The sequence below is a fragment of the Lytechinus pictus genome, chromosome 11, assembly GCF_037042905.1.
Source record: "Lytechinus pictus isolate F3 Inbred chromosome 11, Lp3.0, whole genome shotgun sequence".
NCBI classification, from domain to species: Eukaryota; Metazoa; Echinodermata; class Echinoidea; order Temnopleuroida; family Toxopneustidae; genus Lytechinus; species Lytechinus pictus.
In genome coordinates this window covers 10379964-10398729 of record NC_087255.1, presented here as the reverse complement: position 1 = coordinate 10398729, position 18766 = coordinate 10379964, and the positions used below count along the sequence as shown (strand labels likewise).

General features: G+C 37.2%; 2 protein-coding genes across 2 annotated transcripts in view; one reads left to right on the top strand and one right to left on the bottom strand.

The window, feature by feature from the left end:
• LOC129270793 (uncharacterized) overlaps nt 1-807 on the bottom strand; it is a 16936-nt gene extending 16129 nt beyond the window's left edge. The window contains exon 1 of the mRNA XM_064106686.1: nt 239-807. The gene's annotated coding sequence lies outside the window, so the exon portion shown is untranslated. The remainder of the gene's footprint in view (nt 1-238) is intronic.
• On the top strand, nt 164-18766 carry LOC129270785 (dolichyl pyrophosphate Man9GlcNAc2 alpha-1,3-glucosyltransferase-like). The gene is made up of 12 exons (XM_064106685.1): nt 164-781; nt 3165-3249; nt 4305-4394; nt 5268-5356; nt 5977-6127; nt 6523-6705; nt 8525-8660; nt 9195-9365; nt 10672-10742; nt 11710-11778; nt 14201-14348; nt 14749-18766. Exons 1-12 carry the CDS (start codon nt 697-699, stop codon nt 15040-15042), a joined length of 1572 nt encoding a protein of 523 aa, XP_063962755.1. The 5' UTR covers nt 164-696; the 3' UTR covers nt 15043-18766.

Genomic DNA, 18766 nt, shown 5'->3' with positions numbered 1-18766 from the left:
AGCACTACATTTTTTTTTTCATAAACCGCATGTAAGAAAGTAGATTCGCCAAAAACGGTGATTTAGTTCCTGTGCAATTCAAATTACTCAAACACGGAATTGTGATGCCGTAGTAGGGTAATTCCCTTTGGATATGAGTGCATAGCAAGGATTCTATATCCATAATTAGAGCAGTTCTGCGAGCTGTCCTGACTACGGAAGCTTTTAAGGAAGACCAGTAAAATAACTCCTAAATTACCTTCCGAAGCTGTGAACAATGGCTATTCGTGAAATTCTACTCCAGATCTTCACTGGGTCGTCTGACTTTTCCTCTCGTCTTTTTGAAATCGCTGATAATTTGGTGCACTGCACAGCTATTTAATTTCACAATGTTTAAAAATAACTCTGACTCTCCGCTCCAGCTCCCTGACCCGTGTTTACATCGTGGCCTTGGAGGTCACACGATCAAGCTCCATGCCCCACCCATTAAATACGAAACGCATGTAAATCCACACACACATAGTAGGCACGTGAAAGCATTAACATTACGGCACTTTTCGGTTTGTCAGCCGGCGATTCATGGGGAGTACGCTGCCGGCGTAACCGCAATAAGACTGCATACGTGGCGACAGCAGCTGGCTTGGAGTTGGAGCTTGGACACGTGCCATGATTTTCAACTCCTGGTTTTAATTTCGTCCTTATTTAATCCTCGACGAAATGGATTCCAAGGGAACCCTCGCATTTATGATAATATTGGGCGCTGTTGCAATACGATGGTGTGTTTCCTTGAATCCATACTCAGGTAAAGAGGGACTCATTTGAAATTGTGGCGGGGATTTATTTTCGATTTTTTTTTCATGCCGGTTTTCTTAAATTGTGCTATTGCACTTTTGAATGCAAATTAAAGAATCGCACTTCATCACGCAGTATGTGCAATTAAGTGTACAGTAGTAGTTTGACCGAGTGCTTCCATCCACTCTTCACATAATAAAGGAAATTCTGGGAAGTTTTGTCATTTTTCCACGATAATTCCGGGAAGTTTTCCGGGAACCGGGCCGGGGAAGCCATCATTCCTATAGACCAAAAGCTTTGGTCTCTGTTATATTGGTTGTTCAGCTGAACTCCGTTGGCTTCACTCACCAAAATGATACAGAGACCGAAGTTCTAGCGCGATCTGTACAGGGGACTCAATGGCCATATGTTTATGTACTTAAGTTCGGATAAAACAGCCTATAGGTAAGTCACTGTTTTTGTTCCTTTTAACTTGATTTTTTCCCCGTTTTTTGGCAATTAATGCCAAGAGGGAATACTAATTTGCATTTCGGTCGCGTTAATTTTCAAAAGTTTGATTAGGCCCTAATTAAAGACAAAAATTGAAGAGCCCCGACGGGGGGATTTTGCATTGCAAGTCCCCTAATGGTGGCTGCACGATAGCGAGCCGTCTGTGTACGAGGAGAAATTTAAAAAATAAAAATAAATAAAAAACTCCTCGAAACAGACGACTGCCAGCTGTCTATCATTCCTACAGCCTTACAGGAATTATATTATTTTCTGAATATTATAATTAGATCTAGGTTACGTAGGTAGGATAGGACTTACTAGGAGTAGGACTATGTCAAAATCTATCGCAACCCAAAATTGGATCTTTGTGATTAAATGTCAAAATTTTTTGCTCGCTCGCTGGCGACTATTAATATAATAAATAAATATTGCGTGATTTCACCCCCTCGAAGTTTTGGGCTCACTACGGCACTTGGCCCTTTTTTGTGTATGAAACTATAAAGAAAATTAAAGCGTCTTATGGAACTTTGGTTTGGAAGACTGGAGAACATTTTTAAATTTTGGGATATTTTATAAAATTCCAGGAAGTTTCGTCTTGAAAAGTGGATCGTGGAAGCACTGGTTTGACCATTGGCATATATTGCTGTTCTGAAATTCTGGTCATGTACTTGAAGTTGAATAGACCAAAAGCTTCGGTCTCTGTGGTTGTCCCGCTGAATTTCTTTGACTCCACTCATCAATTACAGAGACCGAAGTTCTAACTTGATTTGTACAGGGACTCATTGGCCATATGTTTGTGTATTTGGTTAGGAAAAACCAGGGAATTGGGAGTTGAAGTAACAGCCGAAGTAAGTCACTGTTTTTTTTCCTTTTAACTTTAAGTTTTTTTTCCTGTTTTGGTGCATTTCAGGCCAAAACGGAATAATCTTTATTTTGGTCAAGTTCTTTTTATATATTTTTATGAAATAAAGACAAAAATCGATGAGCCCTGTCGGGGGATTTTGCGTTGTTAATCCCCTAATGGCGGCTGCACGATCGCGAGCCGTCTGTGTACGAAGAGAATTAAAAAAAAAAAAAAAAAAAAAAAAAAACACCTCGAAACAGACGGCTGAACAGTGCTAGAGGTGCACACTCACAGCCAACATATAGACCCTCCCATGCTGGGAGATTATCTCAAATATTCAGAGACTTCTGTAAAGAATTTGGGTATTAGATTTCAGAGACAGTCTCCAGTTTTGAGTTTGGGAGACCAATTTCTTTCATTACATTTGCTGCAATATCTATCTTGGAGGAATATGACAATATGTGATAAGCAGATTCCTCATGTCATGAAAAATTACCCCTTTTTACCGTCTAAGCAAGCGTCTACTTTACAAATTTACAAAGTTCACCGTGTAATGTACTTTTGTTTTGATCCTTAAAGGATTTTTGTTGTCATCCTCACATGAAACAAATGGGCTTCTGACCTAAGTGAGACAAAGTTTTGGGTGGAAAAAATTACGATCTTGTTGGTGTTGTTTCTTTTGTCCTTTTGCAAAGCAACTCAGCAAGTCCCCAATTAGACTAAAAGCTTCAGTATTTTAAGTTTAGGGACTTGCCTTCTATACAAGCTTTGCTTTTCTTGGCAAGACCCTCCCCTCCATTCATTTCTACATTCTTTTCATAGATAAAATAATTGCAACACACTTTAGTTTTGTTTAATTTATCTTCAATATCTGTTATGAAATGTCATTGATCTGTCTGTATTATTATTGAATATGTATTGTTACTATGATTATATTTTGACAATTTTGTTGGACGGAAATAAATAAATCTAAATCTATTTGCTTTCAGTTTTAATCAAAGAATATTGAATATTTTTTTAAAATCAGATTCTTTTCCTCCCTTTTCATTTTAATGTGCAGGTGCTGGTAAGCCCCCTATGTTTGGTGACTATGAAGCCCAAAGACACTGGATGGAGATCACGTATCATTTACCAGTCGGAGATTGGTGAGATAATCGCCTAATTACTAATAGATCAAAGTCTAAACCAATGAACAGTGTATATCCTGGGCGATATGCTTCAAGACAGTGTCAGCTAACTGAGGCAGTAGACTCTACTGCACCAGTTAGCTGACACTGTCTTGAAGAACAGTGTATATCCTTGGCGATATGCTTCAAGACAGTGTCAGCTAACCGAGGCAGTAGACTCTACTGCCTCAGTTAGCTGACACTTTCTTGAAGCATATCGCCCAGGATGTACACTGTTCAATGGTTACCAAATTCAGAGCATATCCAAAATAATGCCTAGAGGCAAACTACACCATGCAAACTTCCTTAAGACCAGCTGCTTTTTACTACAAGTTTAAACCTGTACTTGATACCTGTAGTCTATGGACATGATCTCATACAATTACTAAGTTTTGTATAGGCTTATATATATAAAACAATGTACAAGTTTATATAAACTTTACTTGATGCCATAGTCCAGGTAATTTTTTTCAGGGCTACTTTCTGCGCTTACCAGCCCAAGTTGTCTGGATTACATTGGCCCCTGTGATAATTTCAGAGGGCTTTTTAGATTTCCAGGGCTTCTATCGGAATTTTGGGGGCAAATTCGCCCAATCAATCCCCCATGTACCCCCACCCAGCTATACAGGTATGTGATTCAAGAACATCTGCAGTATGTAATACCAGGAGCATGGCTTTGCTTAAAGAAAGGGTATATGAAAAAGATAATGTACTGCACTAAAGCCCGGTAAAGGTCATGAAAATTTTTCCTTGGTATCGCATTGCAATTTGCTCCTCATTTTTTCAAAGACTGATACACAAAAGACTCTTCTGACCAAAAAATGCTGATCAAACTTGGTAAGCAAAATAATTCCCTACTAGAGGATTTTCCTGGGGTCCGTAAACACAGAGCTGAGCAAAAATATAATCAGAGAAAATTTTTGTTTTTACAATTGATTGCATTGACTGTAATGTACAATTAATCAAGCCTATGATTCATTGCTACCCACTGTGTTATGTGCCCCTGATTGTACATTGTTATTTTCATTTTCCAGGTATCACAATACCAGTACTAATGACCTGCAATACTGGGGCTTGGACTACCCCCCTCTCACTGCCTACCACAGTTTGCTTTGTGGTTATATGTAAGTAGATTCTGCATAGTTGACTTTCCATTAGTTAGTTTAATAATTGCTGATTTAAGATTTTTGTTTCATAAAGACTTAAATGGGGTGTTTACAAGAAACTTGAGATCAATTGTAAGTCAAATTTGGGTCACAAAATTAATCATGTCTTTGTAACTATGCCCTCAGTTGCTGGTCTGCTTTTCGAAACACGAAGTTCAGATCAATTCGCTTAAAGTTACTATTGATCTTGAAAATGTCCCCCACTCTTCCTCATAACGTGCATCTAAGTCTAATTTCATCTTCGAGATAGGCTGCAGATTATGATCTATCAATCATAGATTTTCAATGAATAAACCATTCATTGATAAAATAATAATATGATAAGAATATAGGCATTTATATAGTGCCATCTATCTAGATATGATTTATTCAGAGGCACACTGTAATTGGTCCCTGCTTTAGCTTGAGCTGCCGTTTTCAGTGCCCAGTGCATTCGAGGAATTAATCCTGCCGGGTACCCATTCACCTCACCTGACGGGTGTTTCATGAAGCTGTTCGTAACTTACGAGTGATTTCCCGACAACTGGTGACCCTCTCTTAACTAAATAAACACCACTTTAAAATTTCATGTGTATCATTTACCACAAGAAAGGACCACTAGTCGTTCGTAAAGTCACCCTACAACAGCTTTATGAAACAGCCACCTGGGTTCAGCCCAGCATAATGTGAATGTATTTCCTGCTGAAAAAAAATGTTAACTGGCTAGGAATTGAACCCATGACCCTCTGAACCACTAGTCCACAATGCACCCACATACTACAATATACATATTCTAATTTTGTAGCAGTTTTATCATTACAAACATGTTTATCTCCTCTTTTTTTTTTCCAGAGCTGATAAAGTGAATCCGGATTGGGTGGCTCTCAAGGGGTCAAGAGGTCATGAAAGTCCGGCGCACAAACTCTTTATGAGATATACAGGTAAAACAGTAATAATGTCATTATCTTTGTGTTTTCACTTTTACAGGAAGGTCAATAAACAACTAACAGGCAGCCAATACAAGCATTTGGCCTATAAATGGTTCATGAAAAATATTCATTAACTCAACAACGTGCTGGATAAATTTGCTGCTCTATGGGATGAATGTGTATTATTTGCTACGAGTTGGCAAAAGCTGCATGTTAAGTGTCAAAGAACAATGAAATTCCTTCATATTTTCATAAACTTGAAGTCAATCAAAGTTATATAATATTGCCATCTTGAATAAATTCAATTCAGCTTCTTTATTTGTCCAAAGTGTCGTAGAAATATGGCATGGTCACGCATTAAAAATACATAGTACAATTTATACTTTTATGAAGTATCACTAAAAATGCTTAATTTCTGAAAAGAATGCACTTTTTACAAGGACACTGCTCATCTATTTATACTTAGAATCGAGTGCGTTGATATAAAATATATATAAATGTAAAATGAAATGTTTAATATTGCTTTCATCTGCCCTATACTTCCTAGTAATGTGGCGGCGAATCTCAAAATAAACGTTCTGCAGTTTCTCTTTCTTGATAATATGTTTTTACTGTCCATTATTTTTAAACAGTACTGGTTGCTGACTTGCTCATATACATTCCAGCTGTACTTGCTTTCTTCTTTTGGACAGTGAAGGACCGGTCAAACGTCCAGCTTCTATCCTCTCTTGCGGTCACTCTTCTTTACCCTGGCCTTATTCTTATAGACTACGGTCACTTCCAGTATCCTTTGAATTAATTGACGACCTGATAATACAAACGACCCAAGAACACATCTTCACCAAATTGAGTTAAACATAGAAATTATTATTTGGAATTGATTATTATTGCTTATGCATGAGCTAATATTATGCAGGCATTATTTTTTCAATACTACTTAGGGCCCTGGCTACTTTTCCATAGGGCTTATTTCTCTATTACAGCAGAAATGATAATTTTTAGAAAATGTCAGAATAAAATCTGCAACACCCTGGGAATGTATATACTGGTGGATCTGTGATCATAATAGTGTTTACAAATCTTACAAAAAATACAATAATTCTAAGTTTGTATCATAACTTTTCCCCATCACATGGAGAACATTTCTCCTGTCTTTATCTTTAACAAACTTGAATCAGATACAACTGTATCAGTCTTGGGTTCACTCTTTGGGCTGTTGTTGGCATGGCAACTAACCGTGAACTCTTAGGGTCAGTCGCATTTGTTCTGGCATTGAACTACAAGCAGATGGAACTCTACCACTCTGTTCCCTTCTTTTGCTATCTATTGGGCAGATGTGTGTGGTCCAAGGATGAAATAAGGTAACATTCTACAAGTATAAGGTTAAGTCATAAAGTCTTATTCAGGGGGTTGGTGGATCACAAAGTTTCGAGTGTGACTTAGAGTCATGCTTAAATACCAACGTGCACGTGATATGTAACGCACAATCCTATTGATTGTTCAAATGTGGTGGGACAAACCACCTCACTCATGCCAATAAGTTTGCGATAAGTGCTTCCAGTCTAAAGTTGGCCAAATTTGTGTCGAGTTATTTTTTTATTTCACGACTCGTGTCATATCGTCACGTTGAAGGTACATGTATGTGGCAATTGGAATTTATGTCATTTCTTATTCTTGTTGAACTGGAAGAAGGGCATTAACTCTTGTGCGTACAGTAGATTTAGCATATTGTGCACTTGAGGAAACGCCCTTATGCTAGCCATGCAGTAATTAATAATTGCCGCATATGCACATCCTACTGCCCTTCAGCCATCTACCGTAAGTAACGGTCTATTAACCGCACCTTTTTCTCGGCGGGATAGAAGCAAAAGTCGGGGGTGCGGTTTATCCACGGTGACGGGTCTGAGCCAGCCCGTCGTAACCCTTCCCGAACATGTAAGACGTCTGCCAGTTCACAACACATCAAGTGGCCGGGCGTAGCCGCCCAGGGGCAGGGCAATGTCGTTTAGAGGGGTATGAGAAGCGATTATTACTATCTTATCAAATATTGTCCATAACAAACGCACCCACCTTCATGACACTAATTTCGACTTTATTCTCGGTTCAAAGCAGCGAAGTTCCCTGGCTAAGTTCAAAGAGAAGCCAAGCATACTCGGTAATATTTTGTCACAGCTGAGCGAGCGCGAGAATTGAGTTAGCTGAGCTAGCTTGCGTTGTATTGTGGTTATAGTGCGACTTAAGCTGGCGCTATTCATTTTAACCCTCGATCCCTCCCAAAGTCCCGTTTCGCGCCAGCTTATTTTTTCTTTCCCGTTTGCTTTTCATAAGATACCATGTACACCACGCAACGAGCTGAGAGACGGCACGAAGCCGTGAAAACAACTGTAAAAAATGCCAATTTCTTTGTTTCTTGAACCTTCCTGTAATCCCGTATCCAAAATTCATGCTAAGACATCGAATGCTAGACAAATTCTGAAAGTGATTGTGAGTTTGTGATGCAAGAAATGTGAATGTTTCTTCCTCCCACGGCGGGAAAGACACAGATCATTATTTGATAAGATGTACTGGTACCGTATCGTAGTTTGCAATGTACAAGAACGGCAGTGCTGTGTGTGTGTACATTGTGACTGTGAGGTGAGTGAGTGTGTAAGTGGCCAATATTGTCGGGACCTTTCTTTCTTGCAAACATTTGTAGATGAATTGATCAAGAACAGCAGATTTCCGCATACCGGTAATCTCTTTGGATACTTTGAAATCTTTAACTTAGTTTTTGTTTCTTCGTACCTCAAATATAATGTGAGGTTTTTTTTTTTTTTTTTTTTTTTAGTCCAAAGTTGGGGGTGCGGTTAATCCACGGGTGCGGTTTATAGTCCGTTACTTACGGTAAGTGATGATATGCCCATATGATTTATTCGAAATTCCCATCAATGAATCATGTTAAATGATGTGAGTTTTATTTTGCATTAAATTATTTTAATTTGAGCCAACTTAAAAAAAAAAAATATCAGATTGGTCCGTAGTTTTTTGTCGCCTTGTGACAATAAAAACTTGCTTGCCATTACAATGTGTTGTTTGACATTTCATATCTCATTAGCATTATTGATTTTCCTTTTTTATTTTTTACTACATTTAATTAATTGATGAAGTCCTTTTATCTTTTTTTCTCATCTTATATGACAGGTTATGGAAGCTGTTTAAGATTGGTGCATTTGTGATTGCAGCTTTCATTGTCTGCTGGCTACCATTTATCCAAGATATAAAACAGATACTTCAAATTATCCATAGAATATTCCCATTTGCAAGAGGTTTATTTGAGGTGAGTTTTCAGGGAATAACTTTCCTGATGGGTGTTTCATAAAGCTGTTCGTAAGTTAAGAGTGACTTTAAGAATGACTGGTGAACCTTTCTTATGTGCTTAATCATCAATGAACATTTAATGGTAAATATCATTTACCACAAGAAAGGATCACCAGTCATTCTTAAAGTTGCTCTTAATTCAGGAAAAGCTTTATGAAATGGCCCCCTAGTATCCCATTGCAGTTTACTATTCTTTTTTTAAAGAGTACTTCAAAAATCTCTTTTAAATGCAAATTTTGTTTATATTCTCGAGACCTTTCATATGGGTGAACTTCAAAGCTGGATAACAAAAAGTCAAGCATATGAACCTATGTTATTTTTGGCATATTTGCAATATTTAGGTGCTAAAGTAACTCTGCAAAATTTGGTGAAAATCACATGGATTTCATTTTTAATGTGGAACGTCTTTAAATAACAAGAACATAAGTGAATTAAATATTTTGGACTATTGACTGACAGGCTGCATATCAATCATGTTTTTCCTTTATGACAGGACAAGGTGGCCAATGTCTGGTGCTCACTAAATGTACTCATTAAACTCAAGAATAAACTTAGCCAGCCTTCGCTCATACAGCTTAGTCTTGCCTCAACCCTGATCAGTCTAGCGCCCTCTGCTCTTCACCTTTTACTCAACCCAACTATACAAAAATTCAAGTATGCTTTGGTAAGTGATTCAAGGACGATACTACAGTCCTAGCCAAAAAATGATGAAAATATTATTCATTTATTTACTTAATTTATTTTTATTCCATTGTTTATTTCTTTCTTTATTTTCATTCATCCATTCTTTCATTCATACATACATACACACATACGTACGTACATACATACATACATACATTCATTCATTCATTCATTCATTCATTCATTCATTCATTCATTCATTCATTCATTCATTCATTCATTCATTCATTCATTCATTCATTCAATCAATTAATCAATCAATCACACTCATTTATTTATTAATTCATTTTATCCTATTATATATGTCTTTATCTATTTTTTGTTTATTTGTTTGTTTATCTGTTTATTTTTTATTTAGTCATTTATTTTTCTTGGCGGGGGGGGGGGGGACTACTTTTCACAACTTCCTGCCTAAAACATTGGATGAGTTTTAACATTACATTGACTGGGGTTTCCCAGGGTTCCTCTGACTCACCAGTGCTCTTTTCAGCATTTCGGGGGTAAAATCGCCCTGAGCCCCCATTCACTTTTCTCCGCTATAGTCACACCAAAGAAACTGACTCGGACCTGTCAGAGCTATTACATTATTTTGAAAGACATACCATTGGTTGGTTTGGATTCGGTTTCATTAGTGGGACTATATGTACAAGTATAGATTTTTATTTTTATTTACCTCTCTTCACTTCATCCTGCTACTACTCAAACCATCGCTACTCAAGCCATATTCAGCTCATCTCATCTGGTTTACAGTCCTATTCAGGACTTCACTCACTTTCAAGAAAAGAATACTTCTAATTTCCTCTTCATCCTATCTCGTCTTTCCATTTCAATCTTTCTGCCTGTATTTCGTTCCCTTCTGGATATTACACACGGTGAACCGTAAACCTTCTCCACGTTAGATTTTTATTGTTTTATAGACACTAATTCATAATCCACATTGAAAATATTCTTGAACTGCTTAATTGGGAAAATAAAGGATACGTTTTTATCCTGAGATCCGACAGATGTGACAAGTTGTAACTGGTTATGCCTCTTTTCTCTGTATGGAGGTTATTGATTCCCAAATGTGTTTTTAGGGGATTTTGTATTCTGGAGCAAAAAATCAGTAAATGTTTTGAAAGTCGAGAGCCTGTAGTTTCAGGAAGAGCTATGTTACCGAGAAATTAATTGTGCGGGCAATTCATTGGTGGTTTGGATGGAAGTGTGCTCATTGTTTCTGGATGAAAAGTAGAATAGATTTGTATCTCAGACGATCTTGAAATGTTGAACGTTACTTTTATTTACAGGTCAACAGTTCTTTGGTATTCTTCTTGTTTTCATACCAAGTCCATGAGAAAAGCATATTAATAGTAGCATTGTAAGTATGAAATCTGTACATTTATTGTCCTTATTGAAAATATTGATAATGCTCATGTTGTGTTTGCTTCCCTTCTCTAAATGTTTTTAGTTGAGAATTTTTTTCTTTGCCAAATGTCAATAGAATGATGATAAAAGGAATAATATAATATGAAAAAAATTATAGTGCTTATAGATAAATGAAAATAGTTGCAATAAACACTAATTTCATGAGAAAGCCTGTAAAACCAAGGTTAATTGTCACTATATCATTGTTGATCTAGATCTGGTACAAATACATAAACTAAATTTTGTAAAATCATGAAATCTAAGTTTCCAAACGATCACACTGAAGATCTCCAACATAGATAAGCATAATACTAAATAGGTTCATTATTGCGGAATGAAATAATCGCTAGAGGGTATTCATTTGTCTCGCAATCTATAGTACTATGGTCAACAAGGAAATTTGAAGCTAGTGAACACTTTTTGCGAGAGTGATCACGAATTTCCTTGTTGACCATAGATTGCGAGACAAATGAATACCCTCTAGCTAATATAGATAAGCATATGTGGGACAGTGTTATTATTGTTGTTTTGAAAAAAGACAGCATTTTGTTTAGGATTCCATGCTTATCTTGCTAATTTCTCAGCAATTACAAATTTCTTCTAGAATCCTTTGGCACAGATTTTTTATTCATACATACAGACACTGAGGGAGCACATCCATAATATCACTAGCGTCTAGCTGCCGCGAGCATGTGCCAGCATGCTCTTGGACAGGATAATAGCGTGCGAAAGTTAATGAACAGTAGAACTGATATGTGCTCTCGCATGTCACCCAGTGCCCGCTGCCGCTCGCCGCTGTAGATCATTGTAGGTCATTATATTGGACTCTGTACAAACTCATTTTGAAATCTTTACCACAGCTGGTATTTATCTTTAAGCCCTATGAATTTCAAGTTTCTATTCATATGCTTGTATTACAGACCAGTGTGCCTTCTTCTTCATGAGCAAATCTTCTTGTGTACATGGTTTCTTCTTATATCTGTCTTCAGGTAAGAAAACTAAACTTCTATTTGGTGACTATGGCCCGTTTCCTGAAGTCAAGTTTAACTTAGACTGTGGTCTAACTCTGTGCTAAAATTATGGGAAGCCAAAAGTGTCAAAATTTTTATTAAGTTGTATGTTTCTTATGTTTACTGTGCTCTTTCCTAATTCATCGATGGTGAAGACAATTATCTATTTATACTTCCTAGACAATTATGAATGATTTGAGAGCAAAATGAGCTGAAATATGATATCTTTACTGTTAGTGATTTATGTAACAATTGGCTATCCATACTGAAACCACAACTTTAAACCTGAGTTTAAGTTAAACCCGACTTCAGAATACGGGCCTATGACATTTGCTTCTGAGGCAATTGCTCCGAGCTTTATTTCGTCTAAGGTGTAGGATTAGTGTTGCATTAGGGTTTTATGTTGGGTGTAGTGTTAGGTTTTAGGGTAGGGGTGTAGTGTTTAACCCAGGGTTGAAGTTAGACATTTGATTAGTGTGTGGAATTTAAAGTGGAGCAACTGTTTTTCCTCAGCAAATGTCATGAAGCCTTCTACTTAGCCTCTCACACTTTGGATCCACTGAGATCAGGGCCCCGTCTTACAAAGAGTTGCAATTGATCTGATCAATCGCAACTATGGACACGGCCAGCAACGTCAACATCTGAAATGCAAATTTGTTCAAAATATTTTGTAGGTATGTTGTATATTCACACATTCATCATTCTCTTGAAGATTCAGAGTAATTATCTTTGTTTACTAAGGAAATTGTGCAAATTTCACTTAGAAAAAATTATGGTGTGGATGGGTTTCCATACAGTTGAGATTGATTGGATCACTCGCAACTCTTTGTAAGACGAGGCCCTGGGTACCATCTTACAAAGAGACACAATTGATCCGATCAACCTCAAATATATGGAAATCCATCAATGTCACAATTTTTTCTCTAGGAAATTTTTACAATGTCCTTTTAAAACAAAGAGAAGCATACTGAATTGACAAGAAAACAGTGAATTATTTATATACATCATATCTAGATTTTTTTTGGAAGAAACATGTATTTTAGATGTTGACATTGCTGGCCTTCCATAGTTGTGATTGATTGGATCAATTGTAAGTCTTTGTAAGACGGGGGGCCCTGGGCACCATGAGAAGCTTCATTTTCTGCTACAAAATAGCCAGAAGGTTGGTATTTGCAGAAATGAGCAAAGCTGAATATTGTATAATAAACAAATACCATGCAGAAGTGCAAACTGTTCCTTCATACAGTACTCTTTAAGTAAATGGAAATACTGGTTTCATGTGTTTCTGTATTACAGATGTAAAATTACGGTCCTGGGGATTGGTATAAATAGAATACGTTATCAGATATTTTCGTCACTTGATAAAGAGTTGCAGCGGCACTCGAAATCTTGTGAACTTGTAAGCTAGTGAACACTTTTTGCGAGAGTGATCACGAATTTCCTTGTTGACCATAGTAGATTGCGAGACAAATGAATACCCTCTAGCGATCATTCAGATAGTCAGATACGGGTACGCATAGACAAATAGATACTGCACAGGTCTTTTTAAATTTCTTTTCAATTCAATTCTCATGTATTTCATCTCTTCAACTCGTTTCTGTCTGCATAAGTTTTTTGTTTTAAAAAGTATGATTTTCAGCATCAAATGTATTATTTTTGAGAAATTCTCACAGTGGTTTTTCTCTTTTATGCCTCTGAGTAATTTGAATCTTGTAAAGAATAATCAGTTTTTAAACTAAAGGACAAGTCCTCCCGGAGAAAAAGATGATTTAAATAAAAAGGGAAAAATCCAACAAGAATAACACTGAAAATTTAATCAAAATCGGATGTAAAATAAGAAAGTTACTACATTTCAGAGTTTTGCTTAATTTCACAAAATAGTTACATGCACATCCTGGTCGGTATGCAATTGAGGAGACTGATGACGTCATCCTCTCACTATTTCTTTGTATTTTATTATATGAAATATAGTTTTCTCCTCATTGTCAAGTGAGCAATGATTAATCCTTCCCTGAACATACGGAATTAGCATTGCTTAATACAATATGGGTTAGTCAAGTTGGTCCTTATTGTAAAAAAATATTCAATATTGTAGAATTCAATCAATAGAAAACAAAAGAAATAGTGAGTGAGGGACATCATCGTCTGTCTCATTTGCATGTCACTGAGTTGTGCATATCACTGTTTTGTGAAAAATAAGCGAAACTTTGAAATATCATAACTTTCTTATTTTACATGTACATCCATCCGATTTTGATGAAATGTTCAGTGTTATGCTGGTTTGATTTTTCACTATTTAATATTCAAATCAACACATTTCTGGGGTGGACTTGACCTTTAACAAAGAGCCCCATACCATACATTTCATTTCATTTTCTCTCTTCCTCTTGTCTCCTAACAGTATGCTCCCTCTACTGATCAAAGATGGACTTATTCTTGCCACCGTCCCACTCATGATCCTCTTCTATACCGTGTCAAAGGTCAGCCAAAGTTCATGGGTCAACCCTCCATCAGACAAGAGAGGGCAGTCTATCATCAAGGATGTTGCTGTGAGTATGGAATCGGGGGGGGGGGGGGCATTCTGGAAAGAGTGGCATTTGAACACAACTAAAAAGAGATTAAACAAAAAATCACTAATACACGCTTGTGGTTGGTTAGAAATCAAGTTGCAGTTTATTTTATTGACAGAAAGGCTGGGCACTAAGCCTAATTTTATTTACCTTGATGGCTGATCACAGCTTGTAATTGGGCATGCACTGCTTCATTTAGTTGTATTATATATTTTTGTTGTTTATTGTATGCTAAAAGTTTAGCTTGAATCTTTTCAAGGAGATCGAGATTAAAAAAAATATACTTCCTTGCTTTGATTTGATTTACTTTGATTCGCTTTACAAGTGTTTCACCTTTCATATTAAAATCTGATTTTCCTTTCCCCCCCCACACATGCAGTTCTGGAGCTCTATGCTGGGTGCCATTGCACTCACAACATGTAGTCTTGTCATCCAGCCCCCGCAACGATTCCCGGATCTGTGGCCGGTCTTGGTGTCAATGTACTCCTGCGGTCACTTCGTCCTCTTCCTTATCTGTTTCAACTACCTGCAATTCGCAGCCGAGGACAGTGGCCAATTATCAGCTACAGAGGGAGCTATTCATAGCAAGCAGGGCATGAGGGACGGTTCCCACGGAAATGCCAAGACAAAGAAAGGGGGGAAGAGGAAACAGAAAACAAACAAGACAGACTAGGGTTCAGCCAGCCACTGATTACCTCCGATCAAGCGATTGTGTTTTGAATTTACGGTAAATTGCCATTTGGTCTACTTTGTCTTTCCATTTGGTCTCATCCCATTTGGTCTAATCCTGCTTCATCTACAACCAGCTCTTCTTCTATCCATTTGGTCCAATTGCTATTTAGCCCATTTATCAATTTGTCGTAATTTTTCGTTTGGCTACACCCGCTTTGTCTCTTATTTATTTGGTCTAAACACCACTGAGTCTATGGTCTGTGTCTGGTTACACTAACTGTTTAATATGAAAGAAAGTGTGATTTGATTAAAGGGAAAGTTTACACTAACGAGAAATACGTTTTGATAAAAGCAACAAAAATAGAGGAATATATTGGTGAAGGTTTTACATCCGCCAGCAGTACAATGAACAAGTTCGGCACATGAATCAGTAGTATAAGACACCATACAGTCAAATAGATCCAATAGATACGAAGGCTCTCAGGGCTAGCCACCTTTATTGTTTAAGTGTGCACAACCATGTAGACTTTAAAAAAAAATTATTTATCTATTTATGGGATGGAACACCCTATCAGGTAATGCTGTTTTTCATAGGGGTCGTAGGACTGTCCACTGACATGCAAACCTGGGCCCCGTCTTACAAAGAGTTACGATTTATCCGATCAATCTCAAGTATATGGAATTCCAAGTATATGTCATAATTTTTTCTTTAGGAAAACAAAGAGAAGCATACTGAATTGTCCAGAAAACAGTGACTGTATGAATATACGTTTTTGTCTAGAAAATATTTTGAACAAACATGTATTTTAGATGTTGACGTTGCTGGCTTTCCATAGTTGCGATTGATCGGATCATTGCAACTCTTTGTAAGACAGGCCCCAGATACAACTAGTACAACAAACCAGTACAACATTTATGTGAACATGGCTACTTACAAAATGCAGTGGTGAAATCCAAAATCTCAGGGTATCAAATGTATGAAAAGTATCACAAGAAAGATTAATTAATTGTCTAACAGGTTCCTGATCTGAATATAAATAAAAAGATATCACATAGCAGTGTAAACGAACATTATATGCTTAAATATGAAAAAAAAAAACAGACATACGCTCACACACACCCACCCTCACACACACTTACACACAACAACAACAAAAACATAATTTCTAGGCATTTGTTTGTCCTCATATACACCTTTCCATGATGCTTTACGTACAATATCTGATGCTTTATGGTGATGCGCCGGAATATTGTCTGCAGGTAAGCCGTTGACTAAGTGTTCCAGTGTATCATGATTGTTGAGACATGCTCGTATGCACACAATATCAATCTGTAGAATGAAAGAAGCCCCTTTTTTTCTCTCTCTGTGTCTGAATGAACATTACTACAGCTTACGTTTGCTTCAGCTTAACCATATAAAATGGGCATATTGTGCAAAAGTATCAAAGAAGTTGCTTCTCCCTAAATGACAAAAATATGACACAAAATTGCACCAGTACATATTATGTACAATGACTGTATACATTTTAATTTCATAGGCAAGCTTTCGGTACATTGCAAGTAACAAATTGAACAGTGGATCAACCTTATTTTTACCACCATTACGTGTAGTATGCTTGAAATAGTAACCACTATGTACATAGTTCAAGTGTTCTCTGCCTTCTGTTTGAAATCTGCGGAGTGGAAAAGGTAGGCAAGTCATAAAATGATGTGCATAGTCAATGAATTTAATCATGTAAGGAGTAATATTTTTCCATGTATAGCGTGTACAACACAATTGATAAAATTGCTCTGCAAAGCTCTGTGTACCTTGCTTGAGTTGCATGATCGTAACCCCAGCTGTAGTCCTCGGGTCGAAGAGAGCCAACAGGTTTGTCATCTAACCGGACAGGCTGTGGTTCTTCTTTCAAAATAGTATACATATATAAGGTTGAATCAAATATTTTTGATGCCATATCATACTCTGTTATTTGATACAAATCAGGAAAAAATGTTCTTACTTTGTTTTGGGTCACAGCAGATAATTCTCGTTTGGGAACAACGTTATGTAAAACATGGGGATAATCATCACTCCCGTCAATAATGCCAACAATGCTGAGAGCATTACCCTTGTTTAAGGAGATTGGCTCTGGATGACCACTTTTATCAAAATGTATATAAAAGTTGCCTTGACGGGCTCCTCTTTGGTTTATATTACACGTCAAATTTTCTAGAAGAACCTTTCTAGTGCCCGCTCCTGTTTTTTCCTCGTTCTTATTGCTTTCGAAAAGTATCTTCTGAACTTCGAGGTTGAGAAGCTTTTCCACTATCCTGGTAAAACCATGCATGGTGTCAAAAATGACATTGCATAATGGAATGTGCGGAAAAAGGGACTCTTGGTGATTCCTGTCAAGTACTACCTCTCTGTCTGTTCTACGCCCATTTGGAGCCAACTCTTTTTTTCCCCTCTTTATTGCACTCGTGGTATAAATTCCATCCTCTTTCGGATGTTGGACTCAATTTGCCAAGACCCATCTAAAACCTTTATGATGAACATCTCATCCCCACGCAAGTACAGGTGGGTCACATTCTGTAATCATATTGTCAGAGAGTTTACATGCAGCTAGATTTTCTTCTAAATTTTCCCTTGAGTCACTCTCATAAAAGATGGCAAATGAATATGTGTGGTCAGGGCTCTGGTATGGAATACTGTGTAATTTTAAGTCGTGGTTTAGAAGTGACAAAGCCAATGCAGTTGAATGTCTACCCCCCATTTCCCTGCCATCCCCCCATATTCTGACACACAATTTGTCTGATATGAAATGGTATTTAAATGTCAAGATCTGTAACAGGCGGGCAGGATCTAGCCTCCACCCAGTTGCTGTACGACGTGGAAGGAGAATACAGCGAAACTGATTAAGGTATTTCCTTTTTGTCTCCAATTGTGTTGCAACATTAGGCAAACTACCAGGGATGGTTGTTCTCAGTTCATTTAATAGCCTTGTGCCACTAAAGTTGTCACGTAAGTCCTCTCCCGTTACCGGATGTAAAGATGTGTACATATCATGAACAGCATTCTGCATTCCCCCCCCACCAGATTTGGACTGTTTTTTAACACACATATCAATCAGCTGTGTGACATCTTCTGCCTGTATGTCATGTCTGGCCAAATTCTCTTTTAAAGAACCTTTTTCCTCCAAATTCGTCGATAACTTTTCAGTTACATGTAAGTCATGTTGGTAGTGAAAACCAGCAACGTACAGTCGGTTGAGATAGCATTTCAACTCTTCATGCATTTGCATCTTCTTTTCTGAATCCCCTACCTGAAGACATGAGAGAAGTACTAAACGTGCTTGGACAGAAATAAATTTCCTATTACAAAATCAATCGTATTGAACATTCCAACAAACATTGTCCCTTTCACATATCTATCTAAAATATAAAGTTTCAAACATGTAAACATTTACATAATAAAAAAAACCCATGCAATTCGTTACACAATACAATAAAAACAGCATTCTTCTTACCACATACCCACTGTGCAAATACATGAAATATTTGTACCCCCTTCCCACAATGACATCCATTATACTTATTTCACAGCAAAACACATTGCTGCTATTAAAAATGTGTTTGAGTGCCCTGTTCTCTGATTTTTACCTTCTGTTCCTATTTGGAAGTTGTCGCAGCAGAAGCCGTAACAGTCTGTTGATGTAGAATTGGCTTGTCTTTTTTCCTTATTGTAG